The 22,660-nt window shown below is 36.9% G+C and overlaps 5 protein-coding genes across 7 annotated transcripts; 3 read left to right on the top strand and 2 right to left on the bottom strand.

The window, feature by feature from the left end:
- The first annotated feature begins 34 nt into the window (after positions 1-34).
- LOC149653886 (SRSF protein kinase 3-like) lies at positions 35-9,689 on the top strand. Of its 2 annotated transcripts, none has more exons than XM_089846832.1 (10): positions 35-186; positions 856-1,119; positions 3,682-3,790; positions 3,863-4,038; positions 4,115-4,384; positions 4,868-5,113; positions 5,178-5,527; positions 5,590-5,697; positions 5,787-5,949; positions 7,086-9,689. In XM_089846832.1, exons 1-10 carry the CDS (start codon positions 162-164, stop codon positions 7,268-7,270), a joined length of 1,896 nt encoding a protein of 631 aa, XP_089702958.1. In that variant the 5' UTR covers positions 35-161; the 3' UTR covers positions 7,271-9,689. The 2 variants fall into 2 exon arrangements, with proteins under 2 accessions (XP_089702958.1, XP_089702957.1); XM_089846831.1 differs by lacking the exon at positions 35-186 and adding an exon at positions 644-799.
- A 458-nt stretch (positions 9,690-10,147) lies between these two features.
- Positions 10,148-15,353, top strand: LOC149653885 (protein arginine N-methyltransferase 6-like). 2 transcript variants are annotated; one of them, XM_089846820.1, is made up of 8 exons: positions 10,148-10,939; positions 12,681-12,728; positions 12,887-13,020; positions 13,808-14,141; positions 14,202-14,284; positions 14,368-14,590; positions 14,674-14,781; positions 15,163-15,353. In XM_089846820.1, the coding sequence occupies exons 1-8, from the start codon at positions 10,830-10,832 to the stop codon at positions 15,242-15,244; spliced, it is 1,122 nt and encodes a 373-aa protein (XP_089702946.1). In that variant the 5' UTR covers positions 10,148-10,829; the 3' UTR covers positions 15,245-15,353. The 2 variants fall into 2 exon arrangements, with proteins under 2 accessions (XP_089702946.1, XP_089702947.1); XM_089846821.1 differs by having other exon boundaries at positions 10,887-10,939; positions 12,681-12,768.
- LOC149653884 (uncharacterized) lies at positions 14,992-16,808 on the bottom strand. Its single transcript, XM_089846825.1, has 3 exons — positions 16,384-16,808; positions 16,129-16,275; positions 14,992-16,068 (listed from the first exon to the last, which is right to left on the bottom strand). Exons 1-3 carry the CDS (start codon positions 16,615-16,617, stop codon positions 15,385-15,387), a joined length of 1,065 nt encoding a protein of 354 aa, XP_089702951.1. The 5' UTR covers positions 16,618-16,808; the 3' UTR covers positions 14,992-15,384.
- A 99-nt stretch (positions 16,809-16,907) lies between these two features.
- On the top strand, positions 16,908-20,696 carry LOC149653883 (RIB43A-like with coiled-coils protein 2). The gene is made up of 4 exons (XM_089846824.1): positions 16,908-17,219; positions 17,598-17,679; positions 17,794-18,452; positions 19,608-20,696. The coding sequence occupies exons 1-4, from the start codon at positions 17,133-17,135 to the stop codon at positions 19,854-19,856; spliced, it is 1,077 nt and encodes a 358-aa protein (XP_089702950.1). The 5' UTR covers positions 16,908-17,132; the 3' UTR covers positions 19,857-20,696.
- HDAC11 (Histone deacetylase 11) lies at positions 20,271-22,535 on the bottom strand. The gene is made up of 8 exons (XM_089846823.1): positions 22,373-22,535; positions 22,021-22,190; positions 21,844-21,950; positions 21,666-21,782; positions 21,401-21,583; positions 21,098-21,194; positions 20,718-20,896; positions 20,271-20,647 (listed from the first exon to the last, which is right to left on the bottom strand). The coding sequence occupies exons 1-8, from the start codon at positions 22,414-22,416 to the stop codon at positions 20,468-20,470; spliced, it is 1,077 nt and encodes a 358-aa protein (XP_089702949.1). The 5' UTR covers positions 22,417-22,535; the 3' UTR covers positions 20,271-20,467.
- Between the last annotated feature and the right edge of the window lie 125 nt (positions 22,536-22,660).

The following is a 22,660-nucleotide window of genomic DNA, read 5'->3' as shown; positions in this document are numbered from 1 at the left end:
GGTTGGATACCGTCCCAAGGATTATTTCTTAACCAATCCGGTGAGTTTTCATTAGAGAAAGTGAGGGCTCCCGGAGACGGGTGAAGTTTGGTGTAGTCTCGCCTTGAATTTATGAATAATAATTAAGTTTTTAATTAATTTTTAGCGTTTAAAATATCGAAATGAACTCGGACGTAAATAGAAAAGGTAAATACGTCTCTTTTAAGCCTTTTTTTAAGTATTTAAAGCGTTTATTTGGGGAGATAGCGGGTTAAAATTAAGCGGCATCAATGTGTCGCAAAGGCTTAACGTGGCGCCCATTTTCACACTCGCTTTGTCAATGGCCAAGGCTTAGAAATATAGCCCAAGGATTTTATTATTATATTAATTTGAATTTACGAAAACTAACCCCTGTTTAAGATATTCTAGGCAATGTTGGGGGTTTAAATAGAAATAATCACGTGGAATTTTAAACAATGTAGGCCTAATCAAGCGTGAAATTAATTTCTGTTGTTTTGAAAGATAAAGTTGGAGACAATTGTTAAGATCACTTTCATTATTTCGTGGTTTCATTCATTTCATAGTTTAGGACCATTGTTTATCACAAATGATTATAATGATTCATAGTTTATCTTCTCTTGCTGATCTTAGACTGTCTTTAAGTTGTCTAGAGATTGGGAAATAAATTTTACTAAGCAAAAAAATCAAAGCCAGATAGTGTTGGACGGGTTTGATATGTTTAGTTACTTCACGGAGCTAGCACTCAATTGGATTAGACTTATCTATAGTTTAATCAATTACGTTTTAAACTTGATACGTAGTAAGTAGGGGATCTTAATTAATTTTGGTTTATTTTTCTAATTAATTTTGATGTAGTTATGGCAATTCAAGCCAAAAAGAAACGTTCAAAGGGACCAAAATCAAAGTTTAAAGGGAGGAATGATACTGGGGGTCCAGCCACACCTGGGGATCGAACACCCGGTGATAAGCAAGGAAGTGATCGCGGAAGTGGAGGTGGAGGAAAAAGGCTGGAACATCAGTATTCCTCGGAACCAATTTATGTTGATGAGGAAGAAGATGAAGAGGAGGTTTTGGGTTCTGATGAGGATGAACAAGAGGATCCACATGATTATTGCAAGGGTGAGTCAGACATTCATGTTTTTCACTTCTGGTGGTGGGGTTTTTGTAATAAAGTTTGATTTTGATTTGGGTGATAATTTTGTCAACAATAATATTTGATTAAGGGTCTCCAAATATTTATGAGAATAATATTTGATTGAGGGTTTCTAGTATTTATGAGAATAATATTTGATTGAGGGTTTCTAGTATTTATGAGAATAATATTTGATTAAGGGTTTCAAATATGAGAATAATATTTGATTAAGGGTTTCAAATATTTGTTTTTAAATTTTGATTGGGTTTCAAATATTTATGTTTTTAAATTTTGATTGGGGACAGTTTAAGAGGTGTTATCTTTTGATCAAGATGGTATTGATCAATTTACACAAAAATTGATCAAATGTAGATTAGGAGGCTGCTAGGAATATTACAAAATTTGATCTAAAATTTTAATGGCCCAGTTTTTCCAGCTTATAGTCATAAAATCCCCCCCCCCCCGCCTATTCTGGCTATGTTTCCCTGCAGGCATTGGGGTCATAAAAGTCTCAACTAGGTGCTAAGATTTTAAAGTCCAATAAATGCTCTGTTTATTGTGGGAACCACATATTTAAAAAGGCACAGAAAGTAAAACTAACACTTAACAGATACAATTGGGAAATCAAAGGAAAAGGCTCACTGTTAAAAATTCTCAAATATTGAGGGAAGGGTTTTTTTTAGAATCTGAAATCTGTATAATAAAAGTCTATTTTAAGGGTTTTTATCTGGTTCAAGATTATCATTGTCTTCAACTTTGATTAAATTTGAGTTAAATTTTGATAAAATCATGAAAGATACTGTCAAGTTACAACAGCTTTCATACAAACCTGAATAGAGAACCTGGAAATTCTTAATCAGGAAAATAAATTGTTGACTAAAAAGTTGGTTAAATATAACCAGTCCTGAGAAGTAAAAACATGCCCCATTGGAGAGGGGAGAGGAGAGACTGGAATGCCCCTCGGCCTCTTTCCTTCTCTCCAACAAACCCCAAAGGAGGCATCGCACCCCCCCCCCACAGTACCCCATACGGATTTTAATTTTACCTGGAACAGGGTTCATACAAACCTGGAAAACCTGGAAAAATCAGGGAAATAAATAGTTGACAAAAACCTCAGGGAAAATTCAGGGAAATTACGAATTTCTTGTAAAATTCAGGGAAATTACGAATTTCTTGTAAAATTCAGGGAAATTACGAATTTCTTGAAATTCAGGGAAATTACGTATTTCTAGTAAAATTCAGGGAAATCAGGGAAATTACGTATTTCTAGTAAAATTCAGGGAAATCAGGGAAATTTGCGTCAAACAGGGGCCGAGTAATTAAGAATAAACGTAAACAAACAACCCCCTCCATAGGAATAGCATTACACTCAACTTTGACGGCTCGTAACTTTTGTTCTACTAGAGATACGGGGATGTCTTTTGAGTATGTTATAGACCAATTTGTCCCCCATCCAACCATACTAAGAACTTAGGGCTACGACAAACAGGGGCCGAGTAATTAAGCTAAACGTAAACAAACAACCCCCTCCATAGGAATAGCATTAGACCCAACTTTCGAGGCTCTTAACTCTGGTTCTACTAGAGATACGGGGATGTCCTTTGAGTATGTTATAGTCCAATTTGTCCCCCATCTAACCATACTAAAAACTTAGGGCTACGACAAACAGGGGCCAAGTAATTAAGTAAAACGTGCACCAACATACCCCCTCCATAGGAATAGCATTAGACCCAACTTTGGAGGCTCGTAACTCTGGTTCTACTAGAGATACGGGGATATCCTTTGAGTATGTTATAGTCCAATTTGTCCCCCATCTAACCATACTAAAAACTTAGGGCTACGACAAACAGGGGCCGAGTAATTAAGCTAAACGTAAACAAACAACCCCCTCCATAGGAATAGCATTAGACCCAACTTTGGAGGCTCTTAACTCTGGTTCTACTAGAGATACGGGGATGTCCTTTGAGTATGTTATAGGCCAATTTGTCCCCCATCTAACCATACTAAAAACTTAGGGCTACGACAAACAGGGGCCGAGTAATTAAGCCAAACGTAAACAGACAACCCCACTCCATAGGAATAGCATTAGACCCAACTTTGGAGGCTCGTAACTCTGGAAAATTCAGGGAAATTGGTTTTCCAGAAGTTGTATGAACCCTGTGTGAAATACACAAAAAAGTATTCATTACGTAGTAATGGTGCATATCTGAATATAAACTTTTATGCAAAACAAATGGGATTATGTTTTTAGACGAAATTAGGTCAACTGGAAGCCATAATTGTTGTTTTGTACGTCGGTGTAGCCAAATATAACTTCCTGATATTATAATTAAGGTTTTAAAAATGGCAAGGAGATTTATTTCGGTCTTGCCTGGCTGGACCAAAGCCAAATAAAGATTAAATTTAAATTCTTGTTTGTAACGACACGCCACACTATGCTATAAAAACTTTCCCTTTCCGCAATTATCATAACTCTCTTTTACCCCAACAACAAATAAAAATAATATTATTAAAATGTAACGCGTTTAAATACCTCTGTTTCGTCGTAGGAGGTTATCATCCAGTGAAAATTGGAGATTTATTTCACAGTCGATATCACGTAGTGAGAAAATTAGGTTGGGGTCATTTTTCCACGGTTTGGCTTTGTTGGGACCTGAGGTCAGTTAATTAGACTACAACTCGCCACAATCTTGCAATAGGTTTTAACACAAAAATGACCCCTGTTTATAGCGGGAAACGATTTGTGGCTTTAAAAGTGGTGAAAAGCGCCGCTCATTATACCGAAACTGCCCTAGACGAAATTAAATTGCTTCGTAGCGTCAGGGACAGTGACCCCCAAGACCCTTATAGAGAAAGGGTCGTTCAACTATTAGATGATTTCAAAATATCTGGCGTAAATGGAACCCGTATCCTTTTTATTTAAGTCTGATTAACGTTTTAATTTTGAATTTTGAATTTCCCTTAACTTCAAACTTTAATCAGATGTTTGTATGGTGTTCGAAGTATTAGGCCACAATTTGTTGAAATTAATCATACGCTCCAATTATCAAGGAATTCCTATAGCTAACGTTAAAACGATTGTACGCCAAGTCCTAGAAGGGCTCGATTATCTTCATACTAAATGTAAAATTATTCACACCGATATCAAGCCCGAGAATATACTACTGACCGTAGACGAAGCTTACGTTAGAAAATTAGCTTACGAAGCTTCGCAGTGGCAAAAATTAGGTCTTCGATTACCCGGCTCTCATAGTACGTTACACAACTCGTTTTGACCTTCAAAATGACCCCGAGTTGGTCAAAATCGGCCCGTAATTACTCAACTTGCGCTGTGTCGACCATCTCGGTCTGGTTTTGACCTTCAAAATGACCCCGAGTCGGTCAAAATCGCTTCCTAATTACTCAAGTTGCGCAATGTTGACCATCTCGGTCTGGTTTTGACCTTCAAAATGACCCCGAGTTGGTCAAAATCGGTCCGTAATTACTCAAGTTACGCCATGTTGACCATCTCGGTCTCATTTTGACCTTCAAAATGACCCCGAGTTGGTCAAAATCGCGTTGTAATTACTCAAGTTACGCCATGTTGACCATCTCGGTCTGGTTTTGACCTTCAAAATGACCCCGAGTTGGTCAAAATCGGCCCGTAATTACTCAAGTTGCGCCGTGTTGACCATCTCGGTCTGGTTTTGAAGCCCCAATATGATCATTAGCTAACTATCATAATTAAATTATTAGTTAGCACGGCTCCGAAAGAGTTTTTGGCCCCTGATCCTAGCACTAAAATGTCAAAGAATAAAAAGAAAAAATTGCGTAAAAAGGCAAAACGGCAACAGGAATTGCTAGAAATTCAAATGCAACAATTGGAGGAATTGGAGCACGAGTCTCAGAGTCATCAGGACAAAAATACCAATAGTCCTTCGCCCGAAAGCGCTTCCCAAAAGTCAATAGAATTAGGCCTAGCCAACGGAGATTCCGACGAGGGTAATTAACTCTTAAGATATGGAGCGGGTTTGGGCAATTCTTAACAATTTCCTCGGACCTCCAGTAACTTGCTTGAGGTCAGAGAGTATTTCGGTTGACGTAACATCCTCTCAAAACACGGAGGAACGGTCATCCTCTCCGACGCCCGATAACGAGTTACCCGAAGAAATCTTTGGTTATAATGGGCACGACAGTGGATGTTTAGATCCACACGGTGGTGACTTTACGCAGCGGCTGGAACGCTCCGAAAGCACTCTGTCCCCTTCCACACGGGAGAAGGGCAAGGAGGGGACATTGAGGAGGGTCGCCTCTTGTCCCGATAACCAGAAATCGCTGGAACATCGACCCGATCCTGTCCTGGAAGTTTGCGACATATCAGTTAAGATAGCTGATCTGGGAAACGCTTGTTGGATGGTAAGATCATGTCTACCTTTACCCCTGGTGACCCTTAACCATTTGGTTACGGTGGTATTTAGGACCACCATTTTACGGAGGATATCCAAACGCGTCAGTACAGGTGTTTAGAAGTTCTTTTGGGCGCCAATTACGGTTTGCCAGCTGATATTTGGAGTACGGCTTGTATGGTAAGAACAGTGTTGAGCTTGAAAGGTTTAGGAGTGGATGGACGTTGGTTCAGCGTCCGTTTTTGTGGTATTTTTGTAATGTCCTTAAGGCTTTCGAGATGGCAACGGGTGATTATTTGTTTGAGCCGCATTCGGGTGAGGATTACTCGCGGGACGAAGATCATCTCGCTCACGTCATAGAACTTCTCGGTGAAATTCCTAAGCATATAGCCTTCTCTGGAAAATACTCGAGGGAATTCTTCAATAAAAAGGGTTCGTACATTTTCTATTTTCTATGGGTTTTTATTGGTTTGCGGACGGTTTTTATTTGTTCGTGATGGAGAGATAAGGTTTTTATTACTTTGCAATAAAGAGATAAGATTTTTGTTACTTTGCGACGATCAGGTAAGGTTTTTATTATTTTGGGATGAAGAGGGACGGTTTTTTATTACTTTGCGACGGAGAGATGAGGTTTTTATTACTTTGCGACGGAGATGAGTTTTTTATTACTTCGCGATGAAGAGGGGCAGTTTTTATTACTTTACGACGAAGAGGGGCGGTTTTTATTACTTTACGACGAAGAGGGGCGGTTTTTATTACTTTACGACGAAGAGGGGCGGTTTTTCTTACTTTACGACGAAGAGGGGCGGTTTTTCTTACTTTACGACGAAGAGGGGCGGTTTTTAGTACTTTACGATGAAGAGGGGCGGTTTTTATTACTTTACGATGAAGAGGGACGGTTTTTTATTACTTTGCGACGGAGAGATGAGGTTTTTATTACTTTGCGACGGAGATGAGTTTTTTATTACTTCGCGATGAAGAGGGGCAGTTTTTATTACTTTACGACGAAGAGGGGCGGTTTTTATTACTTTACGACGAAGAGGGGCGGTTTTTATTACTTTACGACGAAGAGGGGCGGTTTTTCTTACTTTACGACGAAGAGGGGCGGTTTTTAGTACTTTACGATGAAGAGGGGCGGTTTTTATTACTTTACGATGAAGAGGGACGGTTTTTTATTACTTTACGATGAAGAGGGACGGTTTTTTATTACTTTACGATGAAGAGGGACGGTTTTTATTACTTCGAGACGAAGAGGGACGGTTTTTATTACTTCGAGACAAAGAGGGACGGTTTTTGTTACTCTGCGACGATGAGGGACGGTTTTTTATTACTTTGCGACGAAGAGGGTCGGTTTTTATTACTTTGCGACGGAGAGGGACGGTTTTTTATTACTTTGCGACGGAGAGGGACGGTTTTTTATTACTTTGCGACGGAGAGGGACGGGTTTTTATTACTTCGCGACGATGAGGGACGGTTTTTATTACTTTGTGACAAAGAGGGACGCTTTTTATCGTTTAAACGCAATTATAATATTGAAATTGCGTTCTTGCATTGTGTGTTTGGTGAAGGAGAACTTCGACACATCACGAAGTTAAAACCTTGGGGTTTGTACGAAGTTCTGACGGAAAAATACGAGTGGGATCCATCGGAGGCTCAAGCCTTTACGGACTTTCTATTGCCCATGTTGGCTTTTGACCCCTCGGAGCGTGCCAAGGCCAACGATTGCTTGAAGCATCCTTGGCTCAATTCCTGAAAAAAACCTTATAAACAAACAAACATAACCCCTCTTACTACGTTAAATAAACAAACCCAACCGCTATCAGTGAACGGAAATAATAAATATTATGAAAACAAAACTATATCGTAACGTAGCGACAAAAACAAACAAGATAAAATAAAAATTGATAATTAGGGAAAAGGGGGGAATTAATTAATTAGGCAAAATATGCCACAAATCTTAATTAAATTTATTTCTTTGCTTCATTGTTATGTTCTCATAAAAAAACCTTTAAAAAAGTAACTAAACATTTGTGTTTTTCACCCATAGAGACTTTAAAAAGCTCGCGTTGCATTGTTTACCATTTTTTTTTTCAGACTTATTTACGTTATTTTTGGCCCCGCCCACATTGTTTTTCAAAAATTAAAATAACGTATATGACAATTTTTAATCTTCATAATTAATTTCTTGTCGGCTGTCTTTTTTGTTTTTTTGGAGTAGATATCGGTGTTAGCTTTAATTTGAGACTAATTACGTAAAAATTGGACTTAATTAAACGAGTGTTAAGCCTAATTAGTAATTAGGCCTATTTTGCTTGTATCTTCGTTTATTTTTGGCCTATTTTGACCTATTTGATCTTGGTTTGAAGGTGTAAACGTCCTGATTGCAAATAGTAATCAAAGGAACCTTCAAAATTAGCCTAATTAGGTCAAAATTAGGCCAAATTGTTTCTAGCCTAACTTAGTAGATTTTAGGCCTATTTTGACCTATTTGGTCTTGGTTTGTAGGTCTAATTGCCCGGATCGCAACTAGTACTAAAATCTATCTTCAAAATTAGCCTAATTAGGTCAAAATTAGACCAAATTGTTTCTTGTATAACTTCCTTTATTTTTGGCCTATTTTGACCTATTTGGTCTTGGTTTGTAGGTCTAATTACCCGGATTGCGACTAGTACTAAAATCTATCTTCAAAATTAGCCTAATTAGGTCAAAATTAAACTATAAATAAATAGAAAAGTTAAATGTCTTCGTAACTTTGTTAATTTTGGTCCAATTTCAACGTTTTTGGTCTCGTTTTGAAGCTAATCTTTCGCATTATCATTCAATGTAACTTAAAAAAAATGGTTTCACGCAGAAACGTAATTTAAAAAATACTGGTAAGTTCCTCCATATTAAGCTAGACGCATTTGCAAAACAAAACAAAACACGTAAACATAAACAATAAACAAAATCTTTTTCCACTTAAAAAAAACAAACAAATAAAGGATTTTATTTATTGTTTAACGTAAATAAAACCAAACCAAACTTTTGGTGCTAGTTTAAAAACCACACGATGCAAAAAATTTCAAAAGAAAAAAAAACTTAACTGCACTTTCTTTAATTTGGTTTAATCAATTTAATTTAATTTAAAAGAAATCAAATCAAATTTACGCAATTAATTTATGCAAGAAAACATAAAAGGTCTTTTCCATTTTTTTAGCGACTTTTTCATTCTATAATAGCATTTTTTTTAATATTAAAAAAATAGATAAAAAAACTAAAGAAAAACTATAGAAAAAAAAAATAAATAAAAATAAACAATTCAAAAAAAAAAAAAGAAGTATGACTCTAATGGAATGAATGACAAAAAAGTTGATGAATTAAATTAAAATTTAGAAACTTTATATTTAAATTAAAGTTTTCACGCGTTAATAACAAACAAAATAACTCCTTAAGTAATTTAAAATAAAAACAACCTGCAAAAAAATTAAATTAAAATTTATCGTAACAGGAAAGTTTTGGAACAAAGAAAAAAAGCCCTAAAAATTATATCTAAAACACTGAAATAATTGAATTTTTGGAATTATCCCCTTGTTTTAGACTAAATAAACTCCTCCCCTAAACAAGCCCCTCCCCCTCTGGTGAATAATCTCCTCCTCTTCAAACAAGTCCCGCCCCCTCTGGTAAATAATCTCCTCCTTCAAACAAGTCCCGCCCCCTCTGGTGAATAATCTCCTCCTTCAAACAAGCCCCGCCCCCTCTGGTGAATAATCTCCGCCTTCAAACAAGCCCCGCCCCCTCTGGTGAATAATCTCCTCCTCTGAACAAACCCCGCCCCTCTGGTGAATAATCTCCTCCTCTTCAAACAAGTCCCGCCCCTTCTGAATAATCTCCTCCTGCAAACAAGTCCCTCCCCCTCTGGTGAATAAATGGAACAGTTTCAAACTATTTCACAATTAAATTTCCAACTCCCCTCTGACCCCCCCCCCCCGGCAATGAGATTAAAACAACGACCATACAAACAAATTTAGACGTTCAAAAAAGGATCAAAGCTTCGTTTCGAAAATTAACCTATGACGAAAACTTCAAAGCCCCTCCCCCAAACCAAACAACAACAACAACAACACTCGAGGGATTATCATTATGTACCTTTAGTGAATGCTTTGTCGTAATTTAAATAAAAAATAAAACATTTCTTTAATGTTTTATTTGTTAAAAAATATGAAATTGAATGAAGTCCAGTGAGAATCGGAATTGTTTCTGAATTGAAGAATTCTAACCATTTCAGTCGTTAAACTAATTACGAAATGAAAGTAAGTAAAAATTAAATTGAAATAGGTTTAAAACACAATTACGGCAATGGGATACTTATTGCGATGTATGTTACTTATGCCATGACCAATTATAGAACGGGAAATTTGTCAACCTGTCAAACTGAACTAAAGAAGTGAAGGGGTCACCTTATCTACCCCATCCCATAAAATTTAAGTATTGCCCCCATCCCATAATCCCCAAAGCAAAGAAATTCTTCCTAGAATTTAAGAGGCTACGTTTGACCCCCCCCCCCCCCCCCAGTTTCTTGGAATTCACACATCGCTACCGAGGGAAATTTTCAACTCTTTATGTTATCTCGCTGAGGGATCTTTTGCTTGTCCCTATTTTTCGAAAGAATGCTTTTATCTAGGCCTATTTTCCTCTTTGCTTTTATTCGGGATTTGACTGACACTGAGGTGGTAAGTGGTAACAGTTGCCTGGGTTGGGCACCCCCCCCCCCCTGGTTTTAACTACGCATTTCGTACTTCGCACTAAAGTGCTAAGGGCTTTGAGTTTACCCAGAGCAGCTGGGGACGGGGTCAAGGGGGTACTTGTTACCAAGAGAAAGGCTAGAAGTTCAATCCAAAAATCTGACCATAAATTTTGTATTTTTTTTAATGGTGACGTCTCGATCCATCGCAATTACAATAAAAGTACAAAATTTATTATATTTAAGAAAATTTTATCATAACAGTGTCAAAGAATCCAACTAATTCTAAGGATAATTATAGTTTATTAATCGTTAGTGTTGTTAAACTATTTACAAATGTTGAAAAATAGATGAATTCACATCACATTAATGTAAATTAAAAATTGCGCGTAATTTATCTACTTAATTATGCTTACGTTCAGGGCTGTATTTTATTAACCAATAGCAAAAAAACGTGACGTAATTTCGACTATTTTCCCGGCCCGGAGTAGGGCCAGTCGCCGAGGAGTAATAATTGACGCTTTGACGGCGACCGCGTTGTTTGTACGTAACTTGTTGATTTGGTTTTAATTGTAAGTTAATCGCCATTAAAATGGAAACGAATGGTACGGCCAGCAAAACTAATGTCGAGGAGGACAATTTAAACAAGAGAAGCGTTCCCGAAGACGAAGGAGATGACGATCAACCCGTTCTAGCAAAGAGGTATAAATCCAACGTTAAGCCTTTGTCTAACAACCCTAATCTAGATAGAAGCAGAAATTGCCCGTATTTAGATACGATTAATCGAAATGTACTCGATTTTGATTTTGAAAAATTATGTTCGGTATCTCTGTCGCGTATAAACGTCTACGCTTGCCTCGTTTGCGGCAAATATTTTCAGGGTCGCGGCCCAAACACGCACGCATACACGCACAGCGTGCAAGTCGGGCATCACGTCTTTTTAAACCTGAATTCCTTAAGATTCTATTGTTTACCCGATAATTACGAGATCGTAGATTCGTCCCTCGATGATATAACCTACGTTTTGCGCCCCACTTTTGGCAAATTGGAAATTAGAAACTTAGATCGCAATTCAAAACTGTCAAGAGCCTATGACGGAACAACGTACCTCCCGGGCATTGTTGGTTTAAATAACATCAAAGCCAATGATTATTGTAACGTCATTCTCCAAGCGTTGTCTCACGTCCCTCCTCTACGAAATTACTTTCTGAGAGAGGAGAGTTATTCCAAATTGAAACGTCCACCTGGGGATACAGCATTTTTAATTGTCCAACGTTTTGGAGAGCTGCTAAGGAAGTTGTGGAACGCACGCAATTTCAAAGCTCACGTTAGCCCCCATGAAATGTTACAAGCCGTCGTTTTATGCAGTAAAAAGCGTCTACAGATCACGGAGCAAGGAGATCCCATAGATTTCTTATCTTGGTTTCTAAACAGTCTTCATTTGGCATTAAACGGAACCAAGAAGGAAAAAAGCAGTGTGGTTTACCGCACTTTTTTGGGTTCCATGAAGGTTTACTCTCGTAAAATCATCCCCCTCGATTTACCCGAAGAAGAATTCTTAAAACACGGAGATGAATACCGCGAAATTTGCGAGGAATCAACGTTTTTATATCTGACCTTAGACCTGCCCCCTCCACCTTTGTTCAAAGACGAAATAAGAGAAAATATAATTCCCCAAGTACCCCTGGCGACTTTACTGGCGAAATTCAACGGAGTTACCGAGAAAGAATACAAAACCCATAAAGATTCGACCATGAAACGTTTCAAAATCACTCGTTTACCACCTTATCTGATTCTATTCATCAAACGTTTCACTAAAAACACGTTTTTTGTGGAGAAAAATCCAACCATCGTTAACTTTCCAATTAAAAACGTCGATCTGTCCGAGTTGCTACCAGAAAATGTGGACTTTTCGGATGCGAAACAAGAAGATTGCGTCTATAATTTGGTAGCGAATATTGTTCACGACGGAGAACCCGGATCGGGAAAAGGAACGTATCGAATGCATGTCTTGCATAAAGGAAGTGGTAAATGGTACGAACTTCAGGATCTACACGTCACCGAGATATTACCACAGATGATAACATTATCAGAAGCTTACATTCAAATCTGGGAAAGAGTTAACAACGTCAATAACAACAACAGCAATGAAAATAACGCATCTCAAGAATGAAATTAATAACTTTTTATGTTAATGTTAATATTATTTCCCTTCATGAATTTTCACAATTCGTTCATGAATACCATATTTTTCTTTTTCATCTGTAAAATCAATCAATGTTTTCGAGAACAATAAGAAATAATAATAAATGTCATCTTAGATTATTTTTTATCGATTATAATTTTTTTAAGAGTTAGAATTTAACTTTAATATTATTTAATTTAAACTCCGATCTATTTATTTTACCATTAGAATATTCCCTTCTGTTTTCTTAAATTTCAGAAAAATAACTGACGTATCGATTGCAGACTACGATCAAGAATATTTTAAGTACGAATCCCGTCCGTTAAAAAAATATAAAAACATGACGGTATTAATACGTAATTTCCTTCCGTCCCCCCGAAATAACTTTTTTAATATTTAATTCCTTTCGTTTTCCCATCCGCCCACGCACCCCTGGAATTAAAAAAAAAAACAACATTAAATAGATCGTACGATTTTCTGGGAATTCACGCGGAAATGATCGGAGATTTTGCGCGAACCTTTACTTATCAACAAGCAATTTTAAAAAACTATGAAAGATTTTATGGAAAAATTGTAGTGGATGTTGGATGTGGCACCGGTAAATTTATATATTTACCATTATGGGAATGCGTCCAGTTAATACGTATCATTGTGTAGTCATTTTCTCAACGTATCTAGGCGGGTTTTGTGGGAAGAGCTAGTCTATCTCGCAGCGCCTTGCGTGCTCGTGTGACCACGCTCTGCTACCAACAGTTGGCTGGTAGAAGAGCGTGCGTGGTAAGGGTTCTTACGGAACCTGGACAAATCCGGGATTCGGAAAATTGAAGGATAGGTCAGGGATTTTAAGTTTTGTCCTAAAACGTTTGGGATATGTCAGGGATTTCTGCTGGTATATCTAACCATGATTGCTCTGAGCATTATATCTAACCATGATTGCTCTGAGCATTGTTCAATACGCTGCGTGTTGTACCGTGCGCGCTCGCGAGACTACGCTCTGCTACCAACAGTTGGCTGGTAGCAGAGCGTGCGTGGTAAGAGTTCCTACGGAACCTGGATAAATCCGGGGTTCGGAAAATGGAAGGATAAGTCAGGGATTTAAAGTTTTGTCCTAAAACGTTTGGGATATGTTAGGGATTTCTTTTGGTATATCAAACCATGATTTCTCTGAGCAATGTTCAATACGCTGCGTGTTGTACCTTGCGCTCTCGCGAGACCACACTCTGCTACCAGAAAGACGCCATCAGAATTATGAGGCGTGACTTTATATTAAGCTCTCAAGTCCGGTGTACCCACAAAACTCGCGTCGAAATTAATTAACAACGCAATGATTCGTATTAGCATGTTGTATCGCATTCCCGCGCAATTTTACAAGACATTTATTGCAGGCATTTTAAGCGTATTTTGCGCGCAAGCTGGTGCCAAAAAAGTATACGCGATCGACGCGAGTGGAATCGCTAAAGAAGCGGAGAAAATAGTGGAAGCCAATAATATGAAAGATAAGATCGTGGTCATCCACTCGACAGTGGAGGAAGCGGTAATCCCTGAGAAAGTGGACATAATCGTTAGCGAGTGGATGGGACACATGCTACTCTACGAATCTATGCTCGATTCCGTTTTATTTGCCAAACAAAAATGGTTAAAAGACGATGGCCTAATATTTCCCGAGAAAGCCTATATGTTCATGGCCCTAATTGAGAAAACTGACGAATGGACGCATTCGTAAGTAATTGTAGGACAACTGGTCGTTAACTTAACTTAATTTAAATTAAATTGAAACAGAGTCGATATGTGGCACGATATCGAAAATACTCACAAAGTTAACATGTCTCCTTTAGCCGAAAATGCAGCTAATGAACTTTGTAGTAAGTTGATGGCGTCTTGCACGACACAAAGATGGCCGCCGACCTAATTTTGATTTGATTTGATTAATTTTAACGCGAATTAGGTCGAGTTACTTTAGCTACTGTTCCGGGCGAAATTATAATCTCTCGACCAGCCAAAATATTAGAAATTAATTTAAATAATTTTCGACCTTTGAGAGAAACGGGGAAATTAAATTTGCCTTTTCAATTGATCTCTTACGGAGACGAAGATCTCTATGGTTTTGTCATTTGGTTTAGCGTTAATTTCCCCGGAAATATCATCTTATCAACGTCGCCTTACGAAAAGTGATTATCATTAAATATAATTTAATATATATATTTAATGATAATTAATCATGATTAATTAAATTTAATTTAATTTTTATTAGAGAAACTCATTGGAGGCAAGCCATGCTTCATATTCATCCATTTCCCGTTAAACAGGACACGGTTGTACATGGAGTATTAACTATTATGAATAATGCAGTTAATCATAGGTAGGTGTCATTTTAATTTAATTAAAGTTAAGTTTGGTTAATTAGAATTATGGGAGTTAAGGTTTAATTGAAGTTAATTATGGTTTAATTATAATCAAAAGGGAGGGGTGTAGGGTCGGGTTCTTTAAGTACAATAGGTTTTAAACTAATTAAGCTATAGTTAATTTAATTAAGTAGGTTAATCTTAATTAAAATTAAATATATTCAATATAACTTTTAAAAAAAAGTTTCATTTATTCATTTTTCAAATACAAAATTAATTTTTAAAATTATAAATACAAGTTGCTTAGCTTAGCTTAGCTATTTAATTCTATATTTAACTATAATTATAATTAAATCAGCGCCATATTATCATTATCATTTTAAATTATTTATTATTAGGTTCCTAGATTTGGAATTGGATTTTTTCATAAACGAAAAACCTCAGAAAAAATACTTTTACGTCATAGATTATTATTGTTAGCTTCCGATGAACGAACGAACGAACTATTTTCAAATTTTGTTTAGAAATCTTCAAATCAATCAATTTTTTTAATAACAATTTGTTATGAATCTATAAAAAAACAACCCTACATTGTCCATCAATTAATTAATTAATTTAATTTAATTTCCTTTGAACATATGAAATATAATTGGAATGGTAACTGCTAACATCCCGTAAAACGCGGCGACCGTCGCTAAGGAGTTTATCTTCATTTTCCATTCTAAATTTTGTTCGGCGCGCGTTACAATTTGGCCCAAATCTTCCCCGAAATAAACGCTAACTGGTGTCAAACTTTTGATATCTTCCTCCGTCATCTTACCATCTGTTTTGACGTTAAGTAACTGGGCCGCGATCATGGACTTCACTTCGTTCATTTCCATTGATAAACGTTTCTCCATGGCTTCAATTTGATTTGAATTATCGGCGCCGTTGACCTTTTGACCTTCATTAACATCTTGTTTGACCAGCATTTGTTTAACTTCATCTAAGAACGACTCCATTTTACGTTGAGTTTCCGTAACGAGGGACGAATCGTCTTTTTGTTTCGTGGACGCGTCTGTTACTAATTGACGCAGTTCTTTCATTCGCATTCGGTTGTTAATTGTAGTGCCGACTATTCCTATAATGGCGCCGCAAACGGAGCCAATCAGAGACCAGTATTTGGTACGTTCAGCTTGGGTTCTTTCCTGTTCGTGCGATTCGCGAACGGCTAAAGAAAGGGCCGAGAAATAATCGCGTTCGTCTTTTTCTAAGGATCTGAAATTTTCTAACATGGTACGTTCGTCTTTTATAACCGCGTGTTCCTATTATGGAAGAAGTTATTTAACACGTTTTTAATTCAATTCAGTTAAATTCATAATTACCTGAGTAATTAAATGCAAATAACGATCTTCCCCACGCGTAGTTTTATCCAATTCGCGATGAATATCTTTTAATTTAACTTGAAGTTCTTGAATTTGACGTTGAAGTTCGCGTCTCGATTCCTGCGTTTCTTGAAACTTCTTTTCCGCCTGAAAAATATTTTAATTACAGCCTAAGAAAGGGGGCAAGTTTCGCGTGTTTACTATTGGAAACTAGTCCTTTTTAAGGCTAAAAGCAGGCAGTGTCTTATATTATACCCGAATGACTTTATTTTGGGCATCTTTTACAGCTGATATGCCAATAAAATCTTCGTAACGTTGCATCCAATTAGTGATAACTTTCGTTATGGTTGTGTCTGGACCAGTAGGAAGAGGTGAAAATGTTGAGGTACTGTTTCGTTGTCGATAAACTAACGTTTTATTACGATTAAGTAAATTTTGTAACCCAAAAACTGGCCTAATTTTGGAAATTGCGTTAGCTCTGACGTTCATTGTTATATATATTTATTAGTACCACCGCTTAATATAGTAATAAATTAGCTTAGGAACGTAAGTTATAATAATTTTTGGTTTAATTAGAATTAAATTCACATTATAGACGCATTTTAAATGCTTTATTAATAGTTTCTTTTCAAACTGAAACTGAAACCGAAACCATGTTCCGGGAACTTCCGGCGAAATTTGAATAGCAGACGAACTAAAGCGGCATACTTTTCGTTTGAAATTTTCAATGGAGTAGTTTTATAGGAGTGGGAACAAAAGTTCTTTTAAAATTGCCTTAAATATATCGACGTATCCTATAATATTGCTCCATGGTGGTGGCATATTACTAGCAGCCAATAGAAAACGGCATTTGGAGCTTGGCAACCGCAAACATCATTTTCAATGTTTGTTGCTGTGAGAAGCAACGGTGATTGTTTGTTGGGGTACGACTTTTAGTTTTAATCGGGTTAATTAACTTAATTTAGTATCGAAAAGCGTTGATTAGCTATCATTTAAGTTAAAATATGAATAAATCACTGCAAAATCGCAGAAGACTCTTAGAATTGGAAAGGAAAAATAGAATTTTTGACGAGAAAATCCGAACAATAGGGGTAATTATAAATTTGACATTTGACTCTAATTCAATTGTTTAGGCCTAAAAATAACCATAATTAGCTTTAAAAATAGGCCTAAATAGTTAGATTTGAATGTTCTGATCAATACACAGTGGTTATTTTACGCGATGAAGTAGGATCGGGGTAAAGTGATCATGTTTATGATGATCCATTTGTATTTTTTCCCTAAGCCATGGCCTTTTAAATCTTAACCTTTCAAATATTTTCTCTTCTCTGATTGGTCTTCCACTTGTCCCTCGTGATCGGTTTAAGCGTCAAATATCTGGGAGGGTCAGGAGGGGTCAAAAAGCGCGGGAACTTGTAACGATGGTTTTAATTAGGGTTAGCTAAAGTGGTGCGGTTTTCGTTTTTTAGGTTGATGTTAAAGCTTTAAACGAACAAATTGAGGAAAAATTAGCGATAAAAATTGCTGAAAAGGCAAAAGAGCAAAGATTAGGTAAGAATATTTTCTGAAATTTTCAGTTTTAGTTTTCCAAAAACGTAGTTCAACATTATTCAATACCCTATAGTAAGTAATAACTTTAATAACGCGATTAAAATTAACTTTCAGAACGCGAAATCTTAGAAAACGACTTAAAAGCATTAAGATATCAAATTGAGGAAGACGAACACCGTAAATTTAGGCAAAAAACTTTAGTCCAAAGTTATATTAGACCCCAAACAAGCGGTATCAGTAGACAAAGATATCATCATGAAGTTAGACCATTTTCTCACGAATATCACGTTAGCTCCGCCCAAAAATTTGACGGGGAGGACCCGGACTTTAAAAATAAACAGAAGTTAAAGGCCCAAGCCTTAAAAGCGGAATTAGACGAACAATTACGCGAAAAAAGCGCGATTAGTAGAAAAATCGCGGCGGAAAATGAAAAATGGGACAAAATTTATCGATACCAATGTGAAACTGGGAAAGAATTGGAAAATTACGAGAAAAATTTAAGTAAAATGATGGATACGATGAATTTGAAAGAAAATGAACATTTGGCCCGCGAGAAAAACGAACGGAGAGCTTTTGAACAAAGACAAAGGGAACGCGAAAATTGGATGGATGTTACCAATCAGCTTGGAGGCGATTTCTTAAACGAATCTCGTAACCAGGCGAGGTCAAGGGCTGGACCTCATCGAATCTTACCCGATCGTTGGAAAGGCATGGACCAGAATCAAAAAGAGGAGATACTAACGGAACAACGTCTCCAAGCTCAACTCAAAGCTGTAAGTGTTCATTTTTTGGTTCGTGCGAATGATCTTTTCTTTGCAAGCTTTTGTGACGTTTCTGTAGCACTAACAGCATTGGTATAAATAGTTTTTGCGTGTGTTTGAATGAAAGAGACTGGTGATGGTTTTTTGCGTAAGGGTTTGGGGCTTTGAAATATCGTTTTGGGGCTATTGGATACATATTCTTTTTGGGGCTATTGGATACATATTCTTTTTGGGGCTATTGGATACATATTCTTTTTGGGGCTATTGGATACATATTCTTTTTGGGCTATTGGATACATATTCTTTTTGGGCTATTGGATACATATTCTTTTTGGGCTTTTGGATACATATTCTTTTTGGGCTTTTGGATACATATTCTTTTTGGGCTATTGGATACATATTCTTTTTGGGCTATTGGATACATATTCTTTTTGGGCTTTTGGAGACATTCTTTTGGCGCTATTGGATACATATTCTTTTTGGGCTTTTGGAGACATTCTTTTGGCGCTATTGGATACATATTCTTTTTGGGGCTATTGGATACATATTCTTTTTGGGCTATTGGATACATATTCTTTTTGGGCTTTTGGAGACATTCTTTTGGCGCTATTGGATACATATTCTTTTTGGGGCTATTGGATACATATTCTTTTTGGGGCTTTTGGAGACATTCTTTTTGGGCTATTGGATACATATTCTTTTTGGGCTTTTGGAGACATTCTTTTGGCGCTATAGAGCTATTTCAGAGGGGGTAATGGCTACGTCACCAATGCTATTTGCCCATAGAGAAACCCTCACAAAATGGCTGCCCTCTACACTCAAAGGCAGGCCCAATTTTCGTAGCAGACGAAATTTTTCCCCCACTGAAATAGCTCTATTGGATACATATTCTTTTTGGGGCTATTGGATACATATTCTTTTTGGGGCTATTGGATAACATTTTGGGGCTTTTGTGTCCACACACTTTTTGCTGTTAAAGGCAGTAACACAATTTGGGCTTTTGGGTCAGTTCTCCACACTCTATAGTTCAATCCATTACGCATATGGGAAATTTGTGTTTTTGTAACACTTGCAATGCAATTTTAGTCGCACTTTATCAACACTTTGGTTGTGTTCTTGTAAAATCTGAAATGACGTACGTTGATGACGTTTCAAACTTATTTCCAGTTTGAAAGAGAACGAAGTTTGAGGGAAAAAAGGTCATGGGATGATAGGGTTAATCGCGACGTCCATTCTTGGCAATTGCGTCATCGACACGCGCTTCGCGACGCGAAAGAGGAGCAACTAGAATTAGCGCGATTTAATCGGCAATTAGCCGCCATACAAAAGGCGAGAACGCAAAGTTTAGATCGCGAAGCCAAAAATAACGTGCCAACTAAAGATTTTTTTAATCAGTTTGGAACTTCTATCAGATAGTATGATAAGAACGCTGTGTTCAATGCGATGGTGGTTAATTTTGCAATAGCGCGTTTGTTACATAGTTTGCGTTTTCCGAATTGTGCTTCATATAGTGCGTGGTTTATATGATATTTTTCATCGTTGAACAATGGTTTTCAAAGTTTTCTCTGATGTGCGGTTATGTTGTGTTGCGTTAACGCGTACGTGTGCGGTTGCAATTGCAGTTTTCTTTATACCAACGTGGTCCAGTGCGTTGCACCAATCATAATGGGGCTTGCGCAATTCAATTTCCCTTCAGCAACTTTTAAGTGGTTCTTCATGTGTTAAAACTGACCAATGACAGTATAGTTACGCCACGGATATGCCCGTGTTCACAGTGTGTGTATTGTGTTTTACGACCGTCTACTCAAATAATTGCGAACAAAACAAGTGTTAATTTTCGTTCATATGATTGAACAATTTATTGTAATATTTTACAATTTAATTTATTATTTAATTGAAGTTAATTATTTACATCATATACACAATTGTACTTATTTTACATATTTAGTAGCCACATGATTTTTAGTTTAATAGGCACTTAATTAATGGGAAAATTAATTTAATTACGTTAAATGATTTGGCAGGAATTAATAAACCACGTTGTCTTTCGTTGCAAATTTCAAAAGTCCCTTGCGATCCAAATTGAGAATGGAGTCGGAAATAACCTTAGCGGTAAAACTTTGATATCCACCGCTTGTTAACATGACAATAGGGATTTTTCGCCTCTTTGCTTGCGACCATACAATTTCGTCTCGTTCAATAACACCCTGTACAATTAGGATTGTAATAATATATACCTAATTCTTTTAAAAATAATTCTTTGGGCGTTTTAATTACTTCTGGCGTGATGTCCAAGTTTCCCAATGGGTCTCCTTTAAGGATATCAGTGCCCGCGTTGTACACAATTATGTCGGGATGGAATTCATTCAGGGCACCTTCTAAATGAGTTCGGACTTTTTGCAAATATTCCTCGTCTTGAGTATGGTGGTATAATTCGACTTTTCGCGAAATGGCCCCTTTATTTTTTAATTAATTTAATCGTAATTATTTGGACTTTGAACGAAACGTGATTATATCATAAGTTTATAAGATACGTTCCATCCATAAGTTTGTCACTGGTTACAAACTGGAGCTTTCAGTTAAGTCTCTAGCATGACGTCATGCGTCTTACTTATGGAAGGAACTGTATATTATAAACTTATGATGTTATTATTTACTTTTAGCGTCATTATCATGGGGATAAATGTAGGAGTTGTAAACATCCATGATGTAAACGCGGTTGTCAGAAACGAAATCACGTTCGTGGCCATTACCCTTGAGATTAAAATTAATGGTTTAGGGTTTAATTTAAACCCTTATAGATCGGAGCTATCTCAGTAGCCTTAGTGTGACGTCACCCATAGCACCACCAAAGCGGTACCAAACATGGCCGCTAAGCCCCCCCCCCTGACGTGGTTTTACCTAGCCATTGACGTCACAACTGAGATAGCTAACCGATCACTGTCCATCTCGGACTTTACCTGATGCGCGTCCAAGTCGACTATCATGGCTTTGGAACAATTTTGCATTCGTTCAAATAAGAATTTTATGGTTAGTGTAATGTCCGCGTATGCGCAGAAACCACCCCCTGCTAAGGCCCTACAATGGTGAAAACCACCGCCTATGTTTATGGCCCATCCATGATCCATGGCCAACTTACCAGCCTATATTAACCATATCACAATTAAGTTATATTCCCGCGAATTATATGACCTCTTGAACTTTAAATATATTATAATTACTAACTAGAATTGAGCCACCAGTTTGAAACCTTAGCGGTTTTAATACGTTCCTTTGAACAACAAAATTGGGGAGTATGACCAATGGACACATTTCAGTTACTCTGGCCACGTAAGCGCTTGTCTTGGCAGAAATAGATTTAATTTAAGTTAATTAGCCTTATATTTAAATATGTTAGGCCTACTTTGAGTCTGTCCAAATATTCTTGGGGGTGAACGACTAATAGATCTTTTGATGTAGCTTCTAAAGGTTCTACCGATGATTTGATCAGAGGCTTTACAAGTCCGGCTTCTGTTTTAGTTAAAATTAGATACTTGGGTTATATTTTGTTAATTAGTTAAGGGGGTTAAGTATTTTTAACCTTTCAAGGAATCGTGAACTCTACGCCACTTTTCCGAATCAAATGGATGAAGTTTTTGTAATCCGTAAAATGCAATGTTATAATTTTCACTGTATACAATTGGGATTTCGTTTGAATTCAAATCACGGTAAAGATCGTGAGTATTTTTATTTGTTTCTCGTTCAGAGGCGCTGAAATTAAAATTATATTAAATTTTAATTAAAATTACGATATAAAACCGATACTAAAACTTAAAAGAGCTATACGGGGAAAGCAAAAGTACAGGGGCCAAAGTTAAGCCTTGGTTTCAAAAATTTCCGTTTATCTAAATTAGTTATTTAATTGGGGCTAATTTTAATTAATCTCAACTTACCCCTGATTGGCTAATTCGTTAGATCTTGGACGGAATCTTCCCATCGTTTAAATTAATTGTTCTTTAAGGCTAATATTTAAAAATAATTTAGGATTAGATGCTTCGTACTATAGCAGCACTGACTGAAGCAGACGGTTTTTTCGTTTATTTTGAAGGGATCAAGTTGAGTGGAACGGTTTTTAATTGTTTTATTTGGAACAATTAAGGCGGAGTAGAAAGGGTTAAAATGGTTTTGGTTTTATTTTGAACAATAGGGGTTGGAGTTCAAGTGGCTTTTGTTTTATTTTG

Source organism: Phalangium opilio, unplaced genomic scaffold, assembly GCF_054372755.1.
Source record: "Phalangium opilio isolate 3A_F unplaced genomic scaffold, DU_Popi_V2 ptg000081l_1, whole genome shotgun sequence".
NCBI classification, from domain to species: domain Eukaryota; kingdom Metazoa; phylum Arthropoda; class Arachnida; order Opiliones; family Phalangiidae; genus Phalangium; species Phalangium opilio.
The sequence above is the reverse complement of the archived record's forward strand: the minus strand, read 5'-3'. Positions and strand labels throughout refer to the sequence as shown.